We start from the raw sequence: 25,490 nt of genomic DNA, 5'->3' as shown, positions 1-25,490 counted from the left end.
GACAAAAATGATAAAAGGGATGGAACGACTTCCCTATGAGGAAAGGCTAAGAAGGTTAGGGCTCTTCAGCTTGGAGAAAAGGCAGCTGAGGGGTGATATGATAGAAGTCTACAAAATAATCAGCGGAGTAGATGGACAGATGTGAAGCGTTTGTTTACACTTTCAAACAATAATAGAATCAAGGGACACAAGATAAAGCTAGAATATGGTAGATTTAAAACAAATAGGAGAAAGTTTTTCTTTACTCAGCGTGTAGTTGGACTCTGGAACTCGCTGCCAGAGATTGTGGTGGCAGCGGCTGGCCTTACGGAGTTTAAGGAGGGTTTGGACAGATTCCTGAAAGAAAAGTCCATTGAACATTATTATTTATTTATTTATTTTTTTTTGGGGGGGGGGGGGGTTGCCAGGTTCTTGAAGCCTGGATTTGCCGCTGTCAGAGACAGGATGCTGGGCTTGATGGACCCTTGGTCTTTTCCCAGTATGGCGGTGCTTATGTGCTTATATGAGGGGGGATATGATTGAGGTCTATCAAATCCTGAGTGGTGTAGAACAAGTAAAATTGAATCAATTTTTCACTCTTTCAAAAAGTACAAACATCAGGGGACACGCAATGAAATTACATGGAAATACTTTGAAAACAAATAGGAGGAAATATTTTTTCACTCAAAGAATAGTTAAGCTCTGGAACTCACTGCCAGAAGATGTGGTAACAGCCGCCGGGAGAGGTGGTAACAACGGTTAGTGTATCTGTGTTTAAAAAAGTTTTGAACAAGTTCCTGGAGGAAAAGTCCATAGTCCAGTGGTTTCCAAACCTGGTCCTCGAGGAACCCCAGCCAATCAGATTTTTAGGATATCCACAATGAATATTCATGACCCATTTGCATGCACTGCCTCCACTGTATGGAAATCTGTCTTATAAATATTCATTGTGGATACCCTGAAAATATGATTGGCTGGGTTGCCTCCAGGATCAGGTTTGGGTACCACTGCCGTAGTCTGTTTTTGAGTTGCACTTGGGGGATGCCACTGCATGCCACGGGATTAGTAGCATGGAATGTTGCTACTATTTGAGATTATTTCAGGTACTTGTGACCTGGATTGGTCACGCTGGAAGTAGGATACTGGGCTAGATGGACCATTGGTCTGACCCGGTATGGCTATTCTTATGATCCAGTTTTATCTTGTACATAGAGGGTAGTTTTATAAAAAGACGGCCTATTTTAAAGTTGGAAAAAGGTGCCTGATTATAAGCCTGTCTTATAAAGGTACAAATCAAAATAAAGTGAAAGTGTTCTAATGAATAGATAGTATAAAAAAAATCTGAACACTTAGATCAATATTCAGCATGGTTTAAGCTTAAACATCCCGCATGGTTTAAGCTTAAACATCCCAACTGCTGGTATTCAGGGGAACTTAGGCAATGCGGCTGAATAGTGTGACTGTCACAGCACTGTCTGGGTAATACCAGGGCAGTTGAAGCTCCCTGGTACCATGCCAGTTCCCACAGAGCCAAGTAGGCAGATAGGCCCACACAAAATGCAGTTCTGTCTTTGGCTGCTTAGCTTGTGTGGGTGCCGGCACTGAATATTGTGACGGCACCTGCATAACCTCTGGGTTAGCATCTAACTCTGGATATTCAGTAACGGTATCCAGACATGGCTCTGCATTGAATATGTGGGCTTATTCTGCTCACAGCTGTCAATGACTTTAAAGCTGCTAGCTACTACAGCTGAATTTCGAGCAGTTAATCTTTCAGATTTAAAAAATGAGACATCAGCTTTCACCTTTCAGATCATCTGTCATCAGAGGCTTTTCTAGTTATTTCTTCTCATAAAAACATAAGTGTTGCCATACTGGGACAGACTGAAGGTTCATCAGGCCCAGTATCCTGTTTCCAACAGTGGCCAAGCCAGGTTGCTGTTTATCCTAGAAATAAGCAGTGGATTTTCCCCAAGTCCATCTTAATGGCTTATGAACTGTTAGGAAATTATCCAAACCTTTTTTTTAAACCCTGCAAAGCTAACTTCTTTTACCATGTTCTCTGGCAACACATTCTGGAGTCTAATTACATGCTGAGTTAAAAAATATTTTCTCTGGTTATAAATTTACTACTTAGTAGCTTCATTGCATGCCCCTAGTCCTAGAATTTTTGGAAAGTGTAAACAATGATTAACCTCTACCCATTCCATTCCACTCAGTATTTTATAGACCTCTATCATATCGTCCCTCAGCCATCTCTTCTCCAAGCTGAAGAGCCCTAGCAGCTTTAGCCATTCCTCATAGGGAAGTCGTCCCATCCCCTTTACCATTTTTGTCACCTTTCTTTGTCCCTTTTCCAATTCCGTTGTATATTTTGAGATGCAGTTAGGGCCGCCAAGAGACTTGGCCGGGCCCGGGACAAGGCCGCCCCCCCTCCCCGGTCGCTGCCGCCCCCCGTTGCTGCAGTCCGCGGTCTCGCCTGCCTCCATGGCTCCGGTCACCCTGCATTCGAGGCAGCAGTCGCAGATCACCTCTTTTCTGGCCTTCCCTCCCTGTGTCCCGCCCTCGTCTGATGTAACTTCCGGTTTCCGCGAGGTCAGGACACAGGGAGGGAAGACTGGAAGGGAAGCGATCTGTGACTACTGCTTCGAATGCAGGGGGCCCGGAACCGAGGAGGCAGGCAGGTGAGACCGGGAACTGCAGCGCCAGTGGCCTGACCCCGGCATCGGGCCCCCCTTGGAGGCCCGGACCCGGGGAATTTTGTCCCCCCTGCCCCCCCCCCCATCTCAGCAGCCCTGGATGCAGTGACCAGAATTGTACATAGTGGAGCAATACAAAGGCATCATAACATTATCATTTTGGTTTTCTGTTCTTTTCATAAAACTTCCTAACAATATCATTTTGCCTAAAATAAATTTTTATATTATAGTGTAATAATGAATGTGCTTCCCAGACAAAACAAAATTTACCAATCATTTATCAATTTTGTCAAACGCTTAAAAACTGAATGCTCTTTTCGAAGTTTTTCTGTGTTTATTATCTATTGTATAAAAGCAGCATGGGCACCGATGTGCCTTTATAAATAGGCTCCCAGCCCCAGTAGTGCACAGATTCATGTCTGTATTCTGTGTGAATGTGCATGTTTTATAAAACACATGCATACAGGAACTCTACCCTACGAACTGCAGGTTGTATAAGTATGTGCATAATCATCTACAAAATTTTATAAGTCATTTTCTACATGTTCAACTTGCTTTACATGAGGAAAGTGCTTGATAAAATTACCCTCTGTGTTGAATGTCCTTGATTTTGTACAAGCGGCAGTCTGAGTTAACTGGATTGAATTGTCCTTTAGTAAAGTCAGTGAAAGTCTATCTAAATGAAAAATATAATTTAACATGTTACTGTTCCATTTAAGAATCTCCCAATGTTCTTTCTCATTTTGGCTACATGGCCGCTACATACAATATTAGAAACCCAAACTGGCTGTCAATTTGCATAATGTACAGAAGCAAGGTTAACTGTTCTTTCTTTGAGCATGGATTATATTTATGAATCTGTGTGTATTCAGGCAGTTTCAGGGCCACACAGACGGAGCCAGCTGTATTGATATTTCCAACGATGGCACCAAGCTCTGGACGGGAGGCTTGGACAATACGGTGAGATCCTGGGACCTGCGAGAAGGACGACAGCTCCAGCAGCATGACTTCACATCACAGGTGTGCGCTCAAAAGTTGTGCCAAACATTGGTACATCGGGGGGGAAGGCATTGTTTAAATTAACAACATTCAGAAAAGAGATTTCGACCCAGGTTTGTGTTGTGTGTGTGTAGGGGGGAGGGATTCGCCTTCACTCTGCAGTGTAGTTTTAATGAGCTGTTTCTGTACACAGGGCAGGATTAGAGATTACATACCTGATACCTGATGCATTGCTCTATTTTAAGAACATAAGAGTAGCCATACTGGGTCAGACCAATGGCCCATCTAGCCCAGTATCCTGCTTCCAACAGTGGCCAATCCAGGTCACAAGTACATGGCAGAAACCCAATTAGTAGCAACAATCCATGCTACCAATCTCGGGGCAAGCAGTGGCTTCCCTCATGTCTATCTCAGTAAGACTGTGGACTGTTCCTACAGGAACTTGTCCAAACCTATTTTAAACCCAGATATGCTAACCACTGTTACCACATCTTCCCCCTAGGGGGATTTTTATAACTGGCTTACCCCCCCCCCCCCCTCTTGACAAAGCAGCACAGGAATGCCAACACAGCCCATTCGAAGTGAATGGGCTGTGTCAGCATTACCGCACTGGCAGCCACTAGCGCAGCTTTTTAAACAGGGGCCTTAGTATGTAAAACAGCTTTCGAAGTGCTACAGTAGGCACTTATAAACAGGGCCAGCATTAGGGGCTACAAACAGGGCAGTTGCCCTGGACCCTATCCTTTATGGACCTCAAATGTACCCCAATATACTACTTAACATTTCTAGAGCGCTACTAGGGTTACGCAGCGCTGTACAAAATAAAGAAGGACGGTCCCTGCTCAAAGGAGCTTACAACCTAAGGAACGAAATGTCAAGTTGGGCAGTCTAGGTTTCCTGGGCAGAGGTGTAGAGGTTAGGTGCCGAAGGCGACATTGGAGAGGTGGGCTTTAAGCAGAGATTTGAAGATGGGCAGGGAGGGGGCCTGGCGTATGGGCTCGGGGAGTTTGTTCCACGCGTGGGGTGAGGTGAGGCAAAAAGGGCGGAGTCTGGGGTTGGCTGTGGTGGAGAAGGGTACTGAAAGGAGGGATTTGTCTTGAGAGCGGAGGGTACGGGTAGGAACGTAAGGGGAGATGAGGGTTGAGAGGTAAGGAGGGGCTGCAGATCGAGTACATTTGTAGGTTAGTAGCAGAAGCTTGAATTGAATGCGGTACCTGATCGGAAGCCAATGAAGTGACTTGAGGAGAGGGGTGGTATGAGTGTATCGGTTCAGGCGGAAGATAAGACGTGCGGCAGAGTTCTGAAGGGGGGATAGGTGGCTAAGTGGGAGACCAGTGAGGAGCAGGTTACAGTAGTCAAGGCGAGAGGTAACAAGGGATTGGATGAGAGTTCGGGTGGTGTGCTCAGAGAGGAAAGGGCGGATTTTGCTAATGTTATAGAGGAAGAAGCGACAGGTCTTGGCTATGTGCTGGATGTGCGCAGAGAAGGAGCGGGAGGAGTCGAAGATGACACCGAGGTTGCGGGCAGAAGAGACGGGGACAATGAGGGTGTTATCAACCAAAATAAAGAGTGGAGGTAGAGGAGAAGTGGGTTTGGGTGGGAAGACAAGAAGTTCGGTCTTGGCCATGTTCAGTTTCAGGTGGCGGTTGTACATCCAGGCAGCAATGTCGGATAAGCAGGCCGATACTTTGGCTTGGGTTTCCGCAGTGATGTCAGGTGTGGAGAGAGAAAGCTGGGTGTCGTCAGCATAAAGGTGATACTGGAAGCCATGAGATGAGATCAGGGAGCCCAGGGAAGAGGTGTAGATAGAGAAAAGAAGGGGTCCAAGGACAGAACCCTGAGGGACTCCAACAGAGAGCGGGATAGGGGTGGAGGAAGAACCATGAGAGTGTACTCTGAAGGTACGATGGGAGAGATAAGAGGAGAACCAGGAGGCAACATCCTGTTGGTCCCAGATTTCTGCCCTGGGCCTTAAAGTGTTTTCATTGGCTTTGCTTATAAAATTAGTGAGAGGCATAGGTGCTTAAAATGTAGCACCTATTCTTATTTCATGCACACAGAGGCTTTTTTGGTGGTGGAAAATGGGTGGCATGGGGTGGTATTGTCACTTAAGCTTGTACTGTTATAAAATGCAGGCCGATGCATCAATGTCCATCTGCACATGCGTGCATTGTTATTCCTACTTCATAAGTACATAAGTATTACCATACTGGGACAGACCGAAGGTCCAACAAGCCCATCATCCTGTTTCCAACAGTGGCCAATCCAGGTCACAGGTACCTAGCAAGGTCCCAAAAAGGCCAGTTACTTTTTTGCAGAAACTTTTGGATTTGAATAGGCTATTTTATAAAGGCATATGCTCTTTATAAAATACTAAACACCTCTTGGTTCACCAAAATTTCTCCAGTAATTCAAAGCTGCACTCTATTGTGGAAGGTCTGATATACCACATACACAACATTTATACCTGGCTATTAAAAAATATTTTTTAGTGGAGCATCAGAATTACAAGGTGATTATATGCAAGTGTCTATTTGAACACATTCAAGATATACTTATCACCACACTCATCATTGGTCTAGATTTACAATAACTGTCCATTACTGTGCTTTCAATCATTCTTTTTCTTAACTTCTCCGTTTCCTCAAAAATTCAAATCTGTGTACTTTATTTGAATAATTTGTAGGGATCAGCCACCAACTCAAATTTGTGTTTCGTTCCACTGCATCACCTTCATATTTTTGCTGCTCTATGCTTGGCAGTCAGTAAACATACAAAGGTGCTCATCTTCCCTGATGCAGTAGAACGAAGCATTTATTTATTTATTTAGCTTTTGCTCACACCTTTTTCAGTAGTAGCTCAAGGTGAGTTACATTCAGGTACACTGGATATTTCTCTGTCCCAGGAGAGCTCACAATCTAAGTTTGTACCTGAGGCAACGGAGAGTTAAGTGACTTGCCCAGGATCACAAGGAGCAGCAACGGGATTTGAACCAGCCACCTCTGGTTTGCAAGACCGGTGCTCTAACCACTAGGCTACTCCACGTGTACCCCAACAGTTCACCCTCCACGCTTGTTCACAGCTAGTCCTTACAAATTAGATAAGTTCATGTTTTTGAAGAATTGAGAAGTGTTTAAGGCACAGAATGACTGAAAAAATAGTGAAGTAAATGGTTATTGTAAAATTGGACTACATGAGTGTGGCGATAAATATATTTTGAAAGAAAGTCAAATAAACATTTGGATGTAATCACCTTGTGGCCCACATGCAATGGTCCACATACAAATTTTTTTTGTGTGACTGGGTATATGTTTTTTATCTTTAGAAAATAGGCACAACATGTCCCTTATAAAATTACCCTCCTTTTGAATATAAAATGATATGTTGTATGTACACTTTGCATTGTAGATTTTCTCTCTTGGGTACTGTCCAACTGGCGAGTGGCTGGCTGTGGGAATGGAAAACAGTAACGTGGAGGTGTTACATGTTACTAAGCCAGACAAATACCAGCTCCACCTTCATGAAAGCTGCGTGCTCTCACTCAGGTTTGCCCACTGCGGTAAGCTAAACTGTTTCCTCTTTATTTTGGGTTGTGCATGTAAAATAAAGTTTAACTTTAAAAACAAATTTAGGGGCTGATATTCACCTGGCATGGTAAATGGCTTAAATAAAGAGCCAATATTTAACTTAGTCCATGTATTCAGTTCTACTGAACATACAGCACAGTGACCACACTATCTGGCACCATCATTTTAGTTTACAGAGCTTGAATAAACATAAGTTATCTGAATAGCAGGTGAACGTTGCCATTATCCAGATAATTTTTCCATCCACCCTCATCTTCCTCCAATGTTGGCCCCTAAATATATATCAACAGGCCATTCCATTACGTTCCACAGATCAATCCAGAGATTGGGGGGGGGGGGGGGGGGTTATGTCCATTTACCAGCAGGTGGAGCTAGAGAATGCCACAGCTCTGCCCCAAAGGATAATGTGCAGCAGCCTCACTTTCAGTATTCTGTCTATCTCAGACAGACATATCGTGTGCAGCTCTCTGAATCGTGCTTGCCCCTGGCCTGTTCCCTCAGGTTTAGTTGAGCTGGGGGTCTTGGCTTTTCTCTGCCAGACAGTTGGGGTACACTTTGTGGTGCCAGGTCCCTCCCCACCTCTGTCCTTCAGTATGACTGCACTCAATTAAAAACCTGGAAATTTGATATCCATTCAGTTGTTCTTGCACATGGTCAGATCGGCTGTTGACTGCATTAGGGCTGGTCATTGATGAGCTGTCAAAGTGTGGCAAAAAAAAAAAAAAATTGTGCACACTGTTCAGTTTTTGGCATCTTTGCATGGTTATCAGTCCTACCTCATTCCGGTAGTGGAACTCGTCCTCTGAAGAGCTGAGATGTATGCACCGGCTATGGGCAACCCTGTTGCTCATCTCATGGTTCGGCTATAGCGCCCATCTCTATTGCACAGGCAGTGGAGTTAGCCGAGTACCTCACTTGCACCACCCAATTGTTTAAGCAGAGTAGCTTACTAATTGCACCTATGGACTCACGGTACAAGGATCGAGATATAAATCTATCTTAAACTTTTCTCCGAAAACCAGTTTGTGTTCACTTTGACAGTAGTCAGCTCTGTGTTGCTCTGTGCCAGTCTCCTGTTTAGCATGGCTACAAAGCTTAGCTGTCTGTTCCTTGTTTAATTGTTTGTGTCACTGGTATGCTCTTAATGCTGTATTGCATCCAAGCACCAGCCAGATGTTCGGCTAGCCTATTTCTGCAAGCTGTATAGCAGAGCTGCAAAAGCTGGTTGTTTGCAGTGGCTCCAGCTGCCAGTTACATCACTCAGCTAACAGCCTGCAGTCCTTTTCAGCTGCGGAGCCTGGCTGTCTTGCTCGACTGCAGTGGCTCCCTGGCGGACGTATCGACCCAGTGCCTTGAGTGTCAAAACAGCAGTGGCCACCTGGAAGACATATCAGCTCAGCTCCTTGGCTAACAAACAGCAGCAGCCGGCTGTGTGGCACAGGGAATTTGGCATCTTGATAATTGCTTCGCCTTCAATCAGCTGCTTGTCGCTGTGGTAGCAGCTGACTGTATGTCACACCTGATGCAGCTGTCTAAGAATTCTTACCTCAACTGCCCAATCAGCTGATCCTTGGTTCATTGGCAAGCTGTATAGGTAGCATTTTTTTTTTTAATGGCAGTAACTCTATTTCACAACCTATCTGTTTTAGCTGTATTCTTTGCCTCTCGTCTATGAGAGCCTTGGACGAATCTCCATCTGAAGGCGTTCTTTTTAGACGCCAATGTTCGTCAAGATTGGGAGTTGCAGACTCAGTGTTGCTGGGGTCTTTCCTACTGTTTTCAGTGCTGGACATTTCTATCAGAATGACTCTGTCCTTCAGTTGGCCAGTTTCTCTTTCTTCCCTTCGTAGGGAGGATTATCCAGTCAAGTTTGTTGCTTCAGTTTTTGAACTGCTTCAAGAGCACCAATGAGTTCAGGCATTCTGCTCATCTTTATTTGGGTTGCTAGTCCCAGTATTGGCAAACGGGCTTCCTGCCTTCAATTACTAGGCGGCTCGCAGACCCCTTTTCTTCAACTTACATCTTGGCTGGTAGGATCCCTCCTTTAGATCTCTAGGCGCACTCCTTGAGGGCTCGGGCTTCTTCTTTTGCTGATTTGCAATTTATTTCCATTGTTGACATGTTCCGCTCCATGGTTTGGATTTTTGCTCTCGCTTCTCTGCAGCATTGACGTTTGAGTGTTGTCCTTCGGGGATGTGGCTTTCAGAGTGGCAGTCTTTCCTACAGGGATTGTCATGCCCCACCCTACTTGTGGACTGCTTTGGTATATCCCACATGTCTGTATTGATCTGTGGGACATAATGGAAGGAAAAGTCAATTCTTACCTTTTAATTTTCTTTCCTTTAATCCCAATAGATCAGTCCAGATACCCACCCTTGGGTTCCATGGCTGCATGCTGTTGTACGTATGTTGCTTTCTGAGATTTTAGATCTCTGTGATTGCAGATGCCATCTTCAAAGGAATTGAGAAGCAGGGTAGAGAGAAAACATGGTTTGCCACAGTTTCTGCTGCTTCCCATTTTTTTGTTTGAGGCAGGAGATTTCTCTGTTGTTCCATTGTCTCCGTACTGCTTTCTTTTTTAAATCTCAAATACTGTAAGTGAGGCTGCTATACAGTATCCTTTATGGCAGAGCTCTGGCATTTTCTCTATTTCCACCTGCTGGTAGATGGACATAACCCAGATATCTCTAGATAGATCTGTTGGGACCAAAGGAAAGAAGTTTATCAGGTAAGAACTAGTTTTTCCTTTTGGTGGCCAATGCATAATTGCTTTATATATATAATGGGATGATATACAAAGCAGCATAGCTGTTTCTGCAGCATGAGCCCTATCCATATATAACCCTGGCATGGATACAGATTTTGTGTATGGCTAGGGAATTAAAAAGGGACTTGCATTTTAGGTTGATCATAGTATTTGGAATTTTTTTGTTCAAGAATGCACCTTGTAGTCTCAAAAGGTTGACCTAGATTCATGTTTTCAGGTGCTTGAAAAATAAATAAGTAAAAAAACTTGCTACAGAGTTCCCTCTTTTTCTGCAATTGCAGGCAAGTGGTTTGTGAGCACGGGCAAGGATAACCTTCTGAATGCTTGGCGAACACCTTATGGAGCCAGCATATTCCAGGTAAAACACTTAGTTCATTTTCCACTGCAATATATCTCTTCCTTACTTCCTTTGTTGTTCTTATCAGACACTATTCTATACAGTTTCCAGTATTTTGTTTATATGATGTCTTGTGCCTCTCCTGTGCTTAGAATAGTATGGCCCCCTGAGTGGAGGTGTAGCCTTATGCAAGGCTTCTCAACCCAGTCCTTGAGACACACCTAGTCCCATCAGGGTTTTTGGGAAATCCACATTGAATATGCATGAGATAGATTTGCATGCTCTGCCTCCTTGGTATATAAATCTATCTCGTTCGTATTCATTGTGGATATCCTGAAAAACTGATGGGACTAAGTGTGCCTCAAGGACTGGGTTGAGAAGCACTGACCTAATGATTAGAGCAGAGGGCTTTGAACCAGGGAAGCCCAGTTCAAATACCACTTCTGCTCCTTGTGATCTTGAACAAGTCATTGAACTCTTCATGGCCTCAGATACAAACTTAAGACGGTTAGCCTTATGGGGACAGGTAGATATCAACTGTACCTGAATGCAACTTGCCTTCAGTTACAGCTGAAAAAGGTATGAGCTAAATGGAAAATCCTTCAGTGCAGTACTGCTTTTTGATCTGCTTTGCTCTTCTGTCTCTGTGGCTGCGGAGCATTTTATCAGCACTCCAAGGCTGCAAGTAGGAGGGGAAAAAAACATAAACTTGTGTGCAGGTCCATAACGAGAAAAGTTACAGGGAGGGACAACCGAGGGGGTGAAGCAGCTTTCCTGTGAAGAAAAGGGGACTCCTCAGCGTGGAGAAGACAAATGAAAGGAGATTTGAGGTCTTTCAAATCATGAATGAGGATAACTAGTAAATATGAAATGGTTTTTTTTTTTTACCCTTTCAAATACTACCAAGACAAGAACACACTCCATGAAACTAATAGGTGGCAGGCTTAAATCATAGAAAGTATGTTTTTCATTCGTCTTACAGTTAAGCTGGGGAATTTTGTTGCTGGCAGATGCAGTTAAGGCACCTGGCATACCAGGGTTTAAAAAGGGTTTAGACAAAATCTAGAGGAAAAGCCCATAAACTATTTTTATGTGACTTAAAAAAAAGTAAGCCGCTTATTTCTGAGTATTAGCAATAATACATGTTGCTGTTTGTGACAACCACAAAATCCAAGTCAGCTTCTTCCATCACAGCCTCTAGATGCAGAATCTTATTTCCTGTACTGTGGGCATTAGTATACACAAATTTCCAGATATTGTCCTTTTTTTCCCTCCTTTCTGTAGAGGTATTTAATGTTTTACTTACCTTGGGGGTGTTTGTGCACCTGTCCTCTATGATTCTGGTTTAAAGCCCATTGATAGATGGACACTATCTCTGTTCAGTAGCCCTTGGAAAATCATCCCATGGTCCAGGAAGATGAAATGTTCTCGGTCCACAATCCACAGGTCTATTCATTAATCTCCAGCATCTCTGCTTTGCTCTTTACCCTTGACAGGGAGGGTGACAATATCACCTGTGCACCTATCTGCTTCACCCTCTTTCCCAGAGGCACGAAGTTAATTTTGATACATCCAGTGGGATACCTAGTGGTATAATTAGAGCCAAGATGGATGAGCAGCATCAGATAATAGCTTGATGAGTCTTGGTAAATTCTTCTTAATTTCTCAAATATTGGCATCAGGAAGACAGTAATGCCTCCGTGAACGACATGTCTATTTGAAAGATGGACACCTTTGTACTCCTCAGAAGGGAATCACCAAGGTGCCAGCACTAGGTGAAACAATATTGACAGTGGTGCTCTTTCCCTGTTACATATATGGGATGCTTCTTGATGTATCACTTTGACTATTCTTAAATGCAGGACTCTTAAATCCAGACACTGTTTTGCAGAAATCAAACTAAGGTACCTAAGGCACTATTTCCTTCCTAGGAATTTGTTCAGTTCACTTATATTTTAGAATGGGCTAGTGATGTCCTGTTTTTCCTGGGATTAGGAAAATACTTGAATGAAATCCATTTTCTCTCCATCCTGGTAGAATGATTTTGTCTCCATTGGCCACTAAGAAGTGCAAGAGTTCATTTAAAAGTGTATCCTGATGCTGAGAGCTTGACTGTGATCTTGTTAGTCATACAGTCTGGTAGGGTTTCCAATAGATGAAATCTATATTTGTTTCTGCCGCTGATCTGGATCATAAATGATCTGGAAATCAGAACGACAAGTGAGGTGATTAAATTGGAAGATAACACACAACTATTCAAAGTTGTTAAAACAGATGGAAGCTAAGAAAAATTGCAGGAAGACCTTAGGAAATTGGAAGACTGGTCCTCAATATGGCAGATGAAATTTAATGTGGATAAATGCAAAGTGATGCACCTTGGGACGAATAATACAAATCATAGTTACCTGATGCTAGGTTCCACCTTGAGAATCGGCACCCAAGAAAAAAATCTAGGTGTAGTTGTAGACAAAACAATGAAATCTTCTGCCTAGTGTGTGGTGGCAGCCAAAATTGCAAACAGAATGCTAGGAATTATTACTAAAGGGGTGGTAAATAAGACAAAGAATACTATAATGCCTGTGTATCGCTCCATGGTGGAATTTCACCTTGATTATTGTGTTCAGGTCTGGTCGCCGTATCTCAAAAAAAAAGATATAGCAGAATTAGAAAAGGTTCAAGGAAGAGCAACCAAAATGAATAAGGGGGTGGAACTCCTCTCATATAAGGAAGGGGTTAAGAGGTTAGGGTGCTTTCACTTGGAAAAGAGACAGCTAAAGGGAGCAGGGGAAATATGATTGAGGTTTGCAAAATCCTGAGTGGTGTAGAACAGGTAAAAGTGAATCAAATTTTTGATGTTTTTTTTTTTTTTTTTTTAACTCTTTCAAAAGTACAAAGACTAGGGGACACTCAATGAAGTTACATGAAAATACTTTTATAACAAATAGGAGGAAATATTTTTTCACTCAAGGAATAGTTAAGCTCTGGAACTCATTGCCGAAGGTTGTGGTGACAGTGTTTAGCGTATCTGGGTTTAAAAAAGGTTTGGACAAGTTAGTCCATAATCTGCTATTGAGATGGGACATGGGGAAGCCACTGCTTGCCCTGGGATTGGTAGCATGGAATTGGCCACTGTTGGAAACAGGATACTGGTCTAGATGGACCATTGATCTGACCCAGTATGCTGTTCTTATGGGAGCACAGGAGCTTCTTTCTGCCCAGAAGATGCGTAAGCTGTAACCTGCTGGTAATTAAACCAGCTAGGGATATCATGCCTAGGCTCTAGACATGACATTCACATGTGTGTGTCAGTGTCTGATATGGTGTTGCCACTGACCACCACCTTGTGGGACACTGGGAAAAAAAATCTAAAGCAAAAATCAAGCAACTGATTAGATGCAGCCGGTGCAAATAATTAAGGAAGCTTTAAAATTTGATGGATCAAAATGTGACTAAGGGTTTTTTAAAAGGAAAGGAAGTCAGCAAAGACTACAGAAAGTAACTTGAAAGCACTTTTAGGTTATTTCTAGATCCTTAGAAATAGGTTTTTGGGTTCCACAGAAAATAGAGGTGGTTGCATGTGGCAATATTGATATGGGACCTTCCAGACATGTGTAGGATAGCTATTTAGAAAGCTATTTACAGTGTTGTGGTTTCGGGTTCTGTCTCATGTCACCAACTTATGAGACTTGCTATTCTGCTTATCCTTGGAGAATGCAGTCAAAGGCAAACTAAAAGATGGCCTTAAAGAGTGCTTTATGGAAAGACTGCTTTCTGCAACTCATAAAAAAATGACAAAAAAACCCCTGCAAGCTGTTAAAAACACTTGCAAATCATTAATATGTTGCTGTAAAATTCCACCATTTTTTTTTGTTTCTCTTAATTACGATGATACTTAATATAATGCATGTTTATTGTTTTTAAAACATCTGGTGAGCCATCCCAGTATTTCCCAATTGGAAAGAAGAGTTTTATAGCATCCATTCCCTCGTACAAGCAGCTCATAAGCTTTGGGGATTTTTTTCTGAAGCTTATGCTAATCTGCAGATAGAAGCATTGCGCCTTTCCGTCCCTGCCCCTTCCCCTGCCCTAGCTTAGTTTAGCTGAAACATACTTAATATATATCTTACTTTTTGTTTCTTGCAGTCCAAAGAGTCCTCATCGGTGCTTAGCTGCGATATCTCTGTGGATGATAAATACATCGTCACTGGTTCTGGAGACAAGAAAGCTACAGTCTACGAAGTTATTTATTAGAAGCAACCTTGAATGCAAACAGGACTCCTCTTAGTAGCACTTTGCTGTATAACCTTCCCCCTCCTCCTTTTTTTTTTTCCTTTAAAAACAGACTTCAAATTCTCGCAGTTTGGGAGTTTATTTTCCCCACCACACCTCACTGGCTTCTGAATTGTGAATGCTCGTTAAAGAACTTGATACCAAATCTTCACTTTATCTATTTCTGAAATAGTGGGGGGAAGGGGAGCATACTTAACAAAGGACTCAGAATCTTTAAGTATGTATCATAGCTGTAATATATTTATTTTGTTTAAAGAAGACTTTCTAACAGTGAACTGAGTAAATAAAGCTGACCGTCTCCACCGAGGAAATGAAGGTGCGTTCATTCGTTTCATTAATACCAAATGTAAGGAATTTTTAGTTGCATTTATAATAAGTGTGTGGTCACATCATCACTTTGCTGAATAGGAGCCAAATATCTAATTGCATTATGTACTTATATATTATCATATACTTAATGGATCAAATAATATTTTGTAATAAAAAAAAATTCTGGTATGTGATATAGAAATAGTTTATAGGTAACAGTTGGCAGAATGCTTTAAAAGATTTTTTTTTGTAACCTAAAACTATGGAAATCCAGTCCTTAATTAAACTCTGGAATTCGTTGCCAGAATAAAAGCAGTTAGCTTAGTGGGGTTTAAAAAAAGGTTTGGATGGCTTCCTAAAGGAAAAGTCCATAGACCATTATTAAAATGGACTTGGGGAAAATCCACTGCTTATTTCTAAGGTAAGCAGCATAAAATATATTGTACTTTTTTGGGATCTTGCCAGGTATGTGTGACCTGGATTGGCCACTGTTAGAAACAGGATGCTAGGCTTGAAGGACCTTTGGTCTGTCCCAGTATGGCAACACTTATGTACTTATGTTGTGTCATTAGCCAGTCGAGTTTTCAAGATATTCACAGTACATATGTAAGACATGGCAGTTGCACGTGTTGCTTTCAATGTGTACAAATGCATCACATGCATATTTATTATCATTTATCATTTTTTGCTATAGCATCAAATCTAATAGGTCACAGCAGTTTACACAGTCAATCATTGTGGATAGCCTGAAAACCCAACTGACCAGGAGCTCTCAGACCAAGTTTGCCTACCCGTGGTTTGATCCCAAGAACCATTTTAGCTCTCAATGTAATGTTACCTCTTATGGCTGCTGGTGAGGTCTAAGTTGGCATTTGTAGTGGCATAACTTTGGCTTGCAGTATGGGGATGGTAGAAGGAACTTCTCCACTAGCAGCAGTGATCGGCACCTGCACCTAGCTATGCAACTGAGAATCGTCTGTGTGTGCATCTCATCCTGATGCAGCTTGTCTATGGAATGGGTGGATGATGCCTGCTGGTGGTTGAGCTCTTTTATTCCCCCCCCCCCCCCCCCCCAACAGGCCAGTAACCTCTGTTAACTTACTGGCCACATTTAAATTCTAGGTGACTTTTTAGCCCTAGTATGTGTTTTAATATTTTAAAGAAAAGCTTTTACAAACAGAAATCTGTGCTGCGCAAGAATATTTTATGACGTTTTTCAGAGTGGTGCCTAATAACGCAAGTCAATAAAACTGAATAATGGCTGTCCAAGGATGCGAACACTTGCTTAGTCCCTCCTTTGCTATTAGTTTTTTATGCCCTTCACCAACTTGCATTTAGATGAACGAGTTAGCACTATGATAGGAAAGGTAAATTTCCATACAGTTCTAGGAAGTCAAGCAAAATGCATTTCTTAATTGACAAAAGTATTGTTTTGAGAGATGTAGCTTCACATTTCACTTGGTAACTGATTAACCATAATCAGTTTTAAATTCCTGCTCCTCCTTTGTGCTTTCAGTTCAGTTGGAACTAGGCCTAGAAATTGGCACTGTAAGCCTTAATTTGCAACAACTTATTTTAGTTCTTCTGTGAGCCTGCAGTTGAGGGCTGTGAATCAGGATGTACATTCATTAGCACATATTACTTGGTTACTGCCCGTTAAATTAATTTTGCATGCATTACATTTTTTAAGACTCTTTAACTTATGAATTTCTACAAGTACAGTTGATTTGTGCATGTTTAAAAAAAATCTCAAATAGCATTTTTAAAACGTGTTAAACTGAATGTATGAAATGAAAGAAATTGAGAACATTTTCAAAAATTCTGGAAATTATTTTTGCCTGTGTCCAAAATATAGTCATTATCAGGGTATTTCTATGAACTAGGGGTTTACATTTATACACATGTGTGTAAATGTAAACCCCTTAGAGCAGTAGCATGTAAGTTTAGCTATTTTAGTCAACTGTTCACTGCTATGATTTGCCTTGCAACTTTAGTAGTATATCATGTCTAATAAATGATAACGATAGCAAAGCCCTTATATGTCAATGTTCTGCCTAATCACTTATATAAACGTGTACCTTTCTTGCATACTGTGTATTGCAAGGGGCATACAAATGCACAGGACACAGGCTGGGCTCCCACTTAATATGCATAATTTACAGAATACTGTAAGTCGCAAGATTGCTGCCACGTTTAAGCACTCACACACCAGCTCTGTGGCTGATATGAGTGTGCATGCCTAAATGTTAGATGCATCAATACCAGCTTATGCTAATATTTTATAACACAACTTAAATGAAGGCACCCAATTGTAGAATTGCCTCTGTGTTTTTCTGTTGTGCTGTTACTGTGACTTCCCATCCTTCTTTCACCCAGAACCCGTGAGTGCTGCTTGTGCAACATCCTTAGCTCCAGATAACCCTGGAAGATCCTTTCATTTGGCAGTGCAAAGCACTGCCATGGGGACAAATGGGGCTTACCCCAACCACAGTTTTGAAGCTGATGTGTGTTTTGAATGCCTGGCGATCTACGTAACCTAACGCTTAAGGGCTACATTTAAAAATTGGCACCAAAAAAGAAAAAGGCACTGAACGGTATTTTATAACGAGAACTCCAGGATGAGCACCCTTTGTGGAATAGCTTGTAGCGCTGGAATCCACACCTAGCTTTGGGCACAAGCATTTACACCAACTGAAACTAGGTGTAAATCTTGGCACGCAAGTTGGGGGTGGATCCCCTGAATTCTATAACACTGCGTGCATTTTAAGGGAATGCCCATGTCCCTCTCATCATTACGCCCCCTTTTCAGATTCAAGCAGAAACACAGGTGCTATTCTGTACCAGGGCGCTTAGTGTAGTTCTGCATAGATCTGCCATTTTTTTGGCCATCCATTATAACACTTTTCCACGCCGAAATAGCGCATAACGCTAGGTGCCATATATAGGATTCCCTAGTAAATGCACTATAAACTGTACCATTAAAGCTAGTAATGGGATGTTTGTCATGAGTCTCTTAACACTGCTAATTCCCCCCCCCCCCCCCCCCCCAAAAAAAAATTTGATTCTGTAAAAAAAATTACTTCGGCACTCAACAATATTAACCTACATCACTGGTTCTCATCCCAGTCCTTGAGAAATGCCCAGCCAGTCGGGTGTTAAGAATATCCAGTATCCACAGTGACTGTGTGTGAGAGATTTGTATTCTTCTGCCGTCATTGTATGCCGACCTATCTCATGCATGTTCATTGTGGATATCCTGAAAACAAGACTGGTTGTGTCCCAAGGACTGGGATGAGTATTCTATCTAAATGGAGAAAGGTAATTGCAGCCACCAGTCAGGCATCACACTTATACACATCATTCCTGAATAGTACTGGAAACAAGGGCTACCGTGTTCAGGGAAAGAACATTTTTAAGACCTGATATGTAAACTGTAAGAAATGGTACACACCTTGAAAAAAGGTAGACCTAGAGCAAGTAATTTCATAAAGCTCTTCTTTTATGTAAAGCACAACTTACGTGTGTAAAATGGCTGTTAGAAAATTAGATGCATATATTTATGAGGACTACATATAGGCAGAAATTGTACCTGCTTCAGAGCAGGTGTAACTTTGTTTGGGAGCATTTACGCACTACTAGGATTATTTTAGAATCCTCATATATAAAGTTACATACACTTATATGTTGTCTTTGTAAAAAAAGGCATGTTTTCTCATTTTTCATAGGCAACCTGTTAGAAAATTATTTTATAAGGGATAGAGTGCATACTTTTTCATAAAATAGGTTTATATATTTACCTTACCCCTGAGCTAAAATGCAAATATTTGTCTTCTCTGAAGCAGATGTAAATATATGCCAATATACCTGAAAGGTTTTATGTGCATTATTTATAAAATAGAAAGCATGTGCATAAAAAACATAACTCTAACCCCAGAACACTTTCTTTAGAGATGCATGAGTTAAGCCTACCTGTACACCTAGAGGGCAATTCTGTAAATCAGCACCTGACACTGGTGCTACAGGTGATAAGCGCCAGACCTAGTGTTAAGAGTTTGCAGAATGTTCAGAGAGCACCAATGCTGGGGACAACATGCACACTAAAATGGCCTCAAATAGCATTAGAATATGTGTAAATGAGGTCCTTAGCTATTCCCTCTAATGCTCAGCAACAGCGCACAAACCAAGCCCTGCCCTTACTGCTGAAAACCTAATGCCAGCTTGGAGCTGGCGTTGGAACGTTTGAAGAGAGGATTTCTCATGCAATTTGCCAACTTACTGGCACTAAAGAAAGTCGTGAGGTGCGTTTTCCCTTTCAAATCTGTGAAATCAGTCAAGTGGTGTCTTTGCAGTCGAGTCACCACAATAATCATACACTTCTAGAGTTTGATAAGACACTTTGACCTCCACAGGCTGGAAAAGTGGTGCCCTACATATAGCATTTCCCAGTGACCTTTTGCTGAGGGGAGTAGGGGGTGCTGGCCACTTATGATGTCATCTGAGCACAGGCTTCTTACTCCTCAGTTTGACTGGGCATGTGCACACGAGCTGTGCTTACCACATAGCTCTTAGACACATGGGTTAGGCCTGTTCCTCCCCCTTAACTTCCCAATTCTCAACACTAACAGCTGTTCCCTACAACGCTGGGGTTTTGAGCATGACATGAGCTGGTGTAAATGATCTTTAGCAATCTAAGCATGACCATTTGTAGATTATAGGGTTCTAAATATATGCTGGCCCATGTGAATGCCTACTTGCAAACTACGCACCATCTAATTTAGGCACCATTTTGCAGAACATCACATAGCTGAAATATTGGCATTTACACAAATATGTATGCACAATAGTCACCTAAATACCAGTGTTCAGGTTATTTACGTTCATTCTCAGCACCAAAATCTTGGTGCCCTCCTTGTAGAATTGCCCTCTTAATGCATGTACAGCAGAGGCAAATTTTATGACTGTCTATTTCTGCACCTAAGCTGTGGTTTTTAAGTGCAAAAAAAAGTTACCCCATAAGATGTAAGATATTCTATTTACAGTATTTTTTAGTTGCCCATTCCCTAAAAATAGGGCTTAAGTGACATACAGTTCTTAAGACCAGTACATACACAAGGAGCTACAGAATTAGGTTACATTCAAATACAAAAACAAAAACTTAGTTATCATTATCAAAATAAAATGTTTTCAGAACACAACAAAAACTAAGGAGGAAGAAATTTCCTCAAGTGCAAAGGGAAGACTGTTCCAGAGCATAGTAGTATAGGGAAGAAAAACATTAAACTTGCTTAAATTGAATTCCTTTAATAAAAGTAAATTCAAGCAAACTAACTCCATGAATGTTTACACATGAGAAATACTCTGGGCTAAAACATCGAAGCATATTGTAAATTGGATAGTTTTACGGAGAAGTGGGCGAACTCATTTTTCACACCTGAGATGGTTGGCCCTCTTTTCAGTGTGTCTAACGGGAATAGCCCATTCAATCACATGCAAAAATCAGCAAAATTCATTGGCTTTTAGCATAGTCCACTTATCCATAGATATTGAACCTTGATACACTAGATCCAAAAAGCCATAAATCGGCAAAATTGAGGGTTAGCTCTCTTGTCTATAAGACCATCCAATTATACATGCCACTTTGAAGAAAACTGGAGTGTGGACTGGTAACCAGTGTAACTTAGTCAACAGGGGGAGTGATTCAATCATATTTCTGGGTTCCAAAGATGTCTGTCAGCAGTATTTTGTAAAAACTGGAGTCAATTTCCCAAAAGGTATTAAAATCAAAGAGGGTAACTAAACCTGAAAATGAACCAAACTGTACTTACTGATTCAGGAAATTAAGCTGGAAGGAAGAAAAGACTTTGTGTGGATATAGTTCTGAAAGAATGTTTAGGAAATGAAATAGGATGCAATATACACTTTGTTTCATCCCTCTTAGGACTGTAACATAATTTCTTTGTACTTTGATTCTTATTTTGGTCCAGTGTAAGTATAAAAGTATAATCTGGAGATGTTTGTAGTACATGGGCCTAGAAGGCTATCTGATTCCCTTCAGATGTAACATGGGAAGTTGGCACAGAATACTCTAGTGTTTCCCAGGTCCGGTTCTGGAGAACCCCTTGCCAGCCAGGTTTTCAGGATATCCACAATGAATATGCATGAAAGATTTGCATACAATGGAGGCAGTGAAAGCAAATCAAGTTCATGCTTGCTTATTGTGGAGGTTCTGAAGACCTGACTGGCAAGGGGTACTTCGTGACTGGAATTGGGATACATTGCTCTAGCTGTCATTTTACATATACTTTTAGGATATCATTTTCTGATTAATATTATTAAGGCTAAAAGCCAAGTCAGTCCAATGCTAGGTGACAAATACAGTCCATTCCACATGAAAATTCCCTGGTTCAGTTTCTACATCAGGCCTTCCACACTGTGGCCTGGCTGGGTGATAGTGGAGAGGTGTATTCATAGCCCTTCTAGTTCAGGGGTGAGGAAGAGAACTGTAAAAGGTAACACCTACTGGCAAGAATCGAGGCCTATAATTGCATTTTTAAAGAAGCTCTGCTGCATGGCCCTTGACTGAGGACCATTGCTGCAGTGTCCAGACTAACATTTAATTTCTTATCTGCACTAATGCCAATAACAAGCATTATTTGTAAACAAAGTTCCATTGCATAAAATGAGATCTGCGGTCAAGTAACAAATGATTACATTTGCTAACATAGTAATGTGTGTTAATAACTAAAAGCCCTGGGTCGTTATGAATGAAGTTTCAAGGCACCAGATCTCAGCTCTGGTTCTGACTGAAGTGAAAGTATCAAGGATTGAAGTATACTTTTATAAACTCAACCTAGCTGCCTATGTTCCTTTTTGTAAAATAGGTTCCAAGAACCAGCCCCTGTAGCACATGATTGATGACACACACACATTGATACATACTTTAAAATACTTGCTCGTGTATTTTATAAAATGCACACACGGATCACAGCTCCAGTCCTCTGCTCAAACTGCATCCTTAGGAATGCCTGTGTGTATAAGTACATGCTTATGCGCAAATATAAGTAATTTCCCCTTTCCCCTATAAAACAGCCTTTATCGGTTGAAATTACCCAGTTAAAGGGGAGATTGACAAATACTATAAAGTTTGGATCATATATTGGAAGAGAGCAAACTAATTCTTCATTTGTAAGCTTCGTGTGTTTGTATGGGGGGAAAAAAAAAATATATATATATATTCTGAGTTAAAAACATAAAAATAACAAAGCCAAATTAACTTGTTTCTGTAAATTGTTTGTAGTAGCAGGTACTGTGTTTATACAGAGAGCTCAGAGTACAGTGTTTGTCCTCCATGTTAGTTCATAATACACTCTGCAGCTTAAGTATGACAAAATGTACTTTTAATTGTGCTGCTTGAGTATTAATAGACTATTGAGGACTCTTCTATGGTAGAATACATAGAGGATTCTTTATTCTAAAAGGCAGCAGCTTTCTACATAATTTTTCTATCATATCCTTTGGCTATATATTTTGGTTGGCAATAGGTAGATGCGGGCTTACCCAGTATAATGTAACTTTGCCCGCTATTAGGGGTGAAATAAAAAGTAGCATTAGTTTATGGACTTGAAATTATGCTGTAATTTATCATTGTCAACTGACTAATAAACTATTTTGGAAGAATGACTTTATCATCATCTCTTCTAGCATTAATTGCCTCTTGTAAGTTGGTCACTGGCAATTTCTGGTTAATTGTCTTCCCATGATGATTAAGTCTTCAGCGAATGCACTGTTTGGTTGATACTTGTGTGGTGTCAATATGATCTCAAGCTTGACCCTTGTTTTCTTACATTGCAGACAGAAGTATGACAACTGGCCTCCCATTCAGAGATTTGTCACCATCTCTCCAGAACATTTTTTTTTTCATTTATAGTAATGGAGATGTACATCTTTTGGACAATGGTAGAAGTGTGGTGTACTGCAGATGGTGGCATGTGGACAATACATGTGTTGGAAGCTGCGCTGAAATGGTCTCCCACAAGCCATGCATCTACATGGGGGGAGGGTGGGGGGAGAGAAGAGTTTGTCACAAGAATGTACCTACTTTAGCAAATAGGACTTGCTGAATTTCCAACATGTTCTATACTAGTCCACGTTAGATGCCTCTGAAGTGGACGCAGGCTGAGCCATTGTGCCCAAGGCATCATGTTTATCTTTTTATGTTGTTGTCATTGCTGTTTCAACTACGAGCTGTGATTTTATTTTTTTTATTATTTTTTTTTTTGAATGCTTTAAAAAATAATAAAATCTTTTAAGTCTGTGGATCTGCTGATGTACAGTGCCTTTGCTGCTATGGATCAAAATCAAAAAGAACAGTGTAGATAAACCTTATTGTATAAGTAGATGGTTACTTAATTTCATACTAGAAGAGGATTGATGCTGCAAGTTGAAATGGACTGTTTATCAAAGTTTCCAAATGTGGTAGCAAAAATGGTGTCTTAAGTGCTGAGTGTTTGATGTCTAACAGTTTCGTAATATTCTACATTGTAGAAAGATTTTGATACTAAACTGTGTCCATTGTACATAGTTCTAATGCATTGTATTGACCACCAGTACTTCTATAATAGTAGACAATTGTTTGTGCATTCAAACTTTAAAGCATTAAACATAAATAACTTCTAAGAGGCTTCTTTTGTTGTCTGTAATAGAAGGAGTGGCCTAGTGGTTAGGGTGGTGGACTTTGGTCCTGGGGAACTGAGGAACTGAGTTTGATTCCCACTTCAGACAGCTCCTTGTGACTCTGGGCAAGTCACTTAACCCTCCATTGCCCCATGTAAGCCGCATTGAGCCTGCCATGAGTGGGAAAAACGCGGGGTACAAATGTAACAAACAAAAAAAAACATACTATAAGACTCATTTGAATTCATTAAAAGGACTATTGTAAATAATGTATTTCTAAACTATTCCGCTCAGGAGATTTCAGAAAATTTATTATGTTGGCCTTAAGGCAGAGGAGAAGGTTTACATGTTTTGCAGGTCTGATACTTCATCCCATGGTAGCCAAGGGTCCTCCAGCTTAAAGATTTGCTATTGAGGAAGCCAAGCAGAATCATCTTGCTACCCTAAGAAGACTGTTATCCAGGAACAGATTGTGCTGGATCAACACCTGCTGTGAGAAAACAGAGAAAATTCTTTCCAGGCAGAAAGAGCCAAGTGTTCCAATTTAGCATGCTCACAGGTTAACATTGAATCCCTACAGTTTTCAAGTTATCTTTTAAAGCTTTACTATAGCATCACTTGGGTTGATGGTAGGAGCTAATTTTTTGTTTTGGTAGCCCTATGAAGGATACCATAGGCTGTTTATGAAGGCTTTATCCCATTATTGAACCACTGTCTTTCCACTTATCTTTCACTACTACGCTAAGTAGTGTTAAATCAAGACTTATAAGCCCTGACAGAGTTTTGGTGGAGGTCAGCATTCTGAACTGCGATCAACTGAAAAGTGGTAAGTAAGCAGACTAATTACCTCAGACCTTCCAACTATCGCCCCATCTCCCTCCTCCCTTTCCTATCTGAGATACTTGAACGTGCTGTTCACCGCCATTGCCTTGACTTTCTTTCATCTCAAGCTATTCCTGATCCACTTCAATCTGGCTTTCGCCCCCTTCATTCAACTGAAACAGCGCTTGCTAAAGTCTCCAATGATCTGTTCCTGGCCAGATCCAAAGGTTTATATTCTATCCTCATCCTTCTTGATCTATCTGCTGCTTTTGACACTTGATCACAGCCTACTCCTTGATACGCTGTCCTCACATGGATTTCAGGGCTCTGTTCTTTCCTGGTTTTCTTTTTATCTCTCCCAGCGTACCTTTAGTGTATACTCTAGTGGATCCTCCTCTACTTCTATCCCACTGTCAGTTGGTGTACCTCAGTGATCTGTCCTGGGACCTCTTCTTTTCTCCATCTATACTTCCTCCCTTGGTATTCTGATCTCATCCCATGGTTTTCAGTATCATCTTTATGCTGATGACTCCCAGATCTACCACTCCACACCAGAAATCTCAGCCGAAATCCAGGCCAAAGTATCAGCCTGCCTGTCTAACATTGCTGCTTGGATGTCTCAGCGCCATTTGAAACTAAACATGACCAAGACTGAGCTTCTTATCTTTCCCCCTAAACCAACCTCTCCTCCTCCCCCATTCTCTATTTCTGTGGATAACACTCTAATCCTTCCTGTCTCATCAGCTCGTAACCTTGGGGTCATCTTCAACTCCTTCCCCTCCTTCTATGCACATATTCAGCAGACTGCTAAAACCTGTCATTTCTTTCGCTATAATATCACCAAAATTTGCCCTTTCCTTTCTGAGCACACTACCAGAACCCTCATCCACACTCTTATCACCTCTCGCTTAGACTATTGCAACTTGCTTCTCACAGGTCTCCCACTTAGCCATCTCTCTCCTCTTCAATCTGTCCAAAATTCCTCTGCACGACTAATATTCCACTAGTGTCGTTATGCTCATATTAGC

General features: G+C 41.3%; 1 protein-coding gene across 4 annotated transcripts in view; it reads left to right on the top strand.

The window, feature by feature from the left end:
* The window catches only part of TLE4 (TLE family member 4, transcriptional corepressor), a 326,912-nt gene extending 303,290 nt beyond the window's left edge, over positions 1-23,622 (top strand). For all 4 annotated transcript variants that reach the window (XM_030193713.1, XM_030193716.1, XM_030193715.1 and 1 more), the window contains 5 exons: positions 3,551-3,698; positions 7,086-7,236; positions 10,313-10,389; positions 14,512-14,974; positions 22,819-23,622. In XM_030193713.1, the coding sequence (XP_030049573.1) occupies positions 3,551-3,698; positions 7,086-7,236; positions 10,313-10,389; positions 14,512-14,619 (484 nt within the window). In that variant the 3' untranslated portion in view covers positions 14,620-14,974; positions 22,819-23,622. The remainder of the gene's footprint in view (positions 1-3,550; positions 3,699-7,085; positions 7,237-10,312; positions 10,390-14,511; positions 14,975-22,818) is intronic.
* The last annotated feature ends 1,868 nt before the right edge of the window (positions 23,623-25,490 follow it).

Source organism: Microcaecilia unicolor, chromosome 2 (assembly GCF_901765095.1).
Source record: "Microcaecilia unicolor chromosome 2, aMicUni1.1, whole genome shotgun sequence".
Lineage (NCBI taxonomy): Eukaryota > Metazoa > Chordata > Amphibia > Gymnophiona > Siphonopidae > Microcaecilia > Microcaecilia unicolor.
This window is presented reverse-complemented; position numbering and strand designations above follow the sequence as displayed.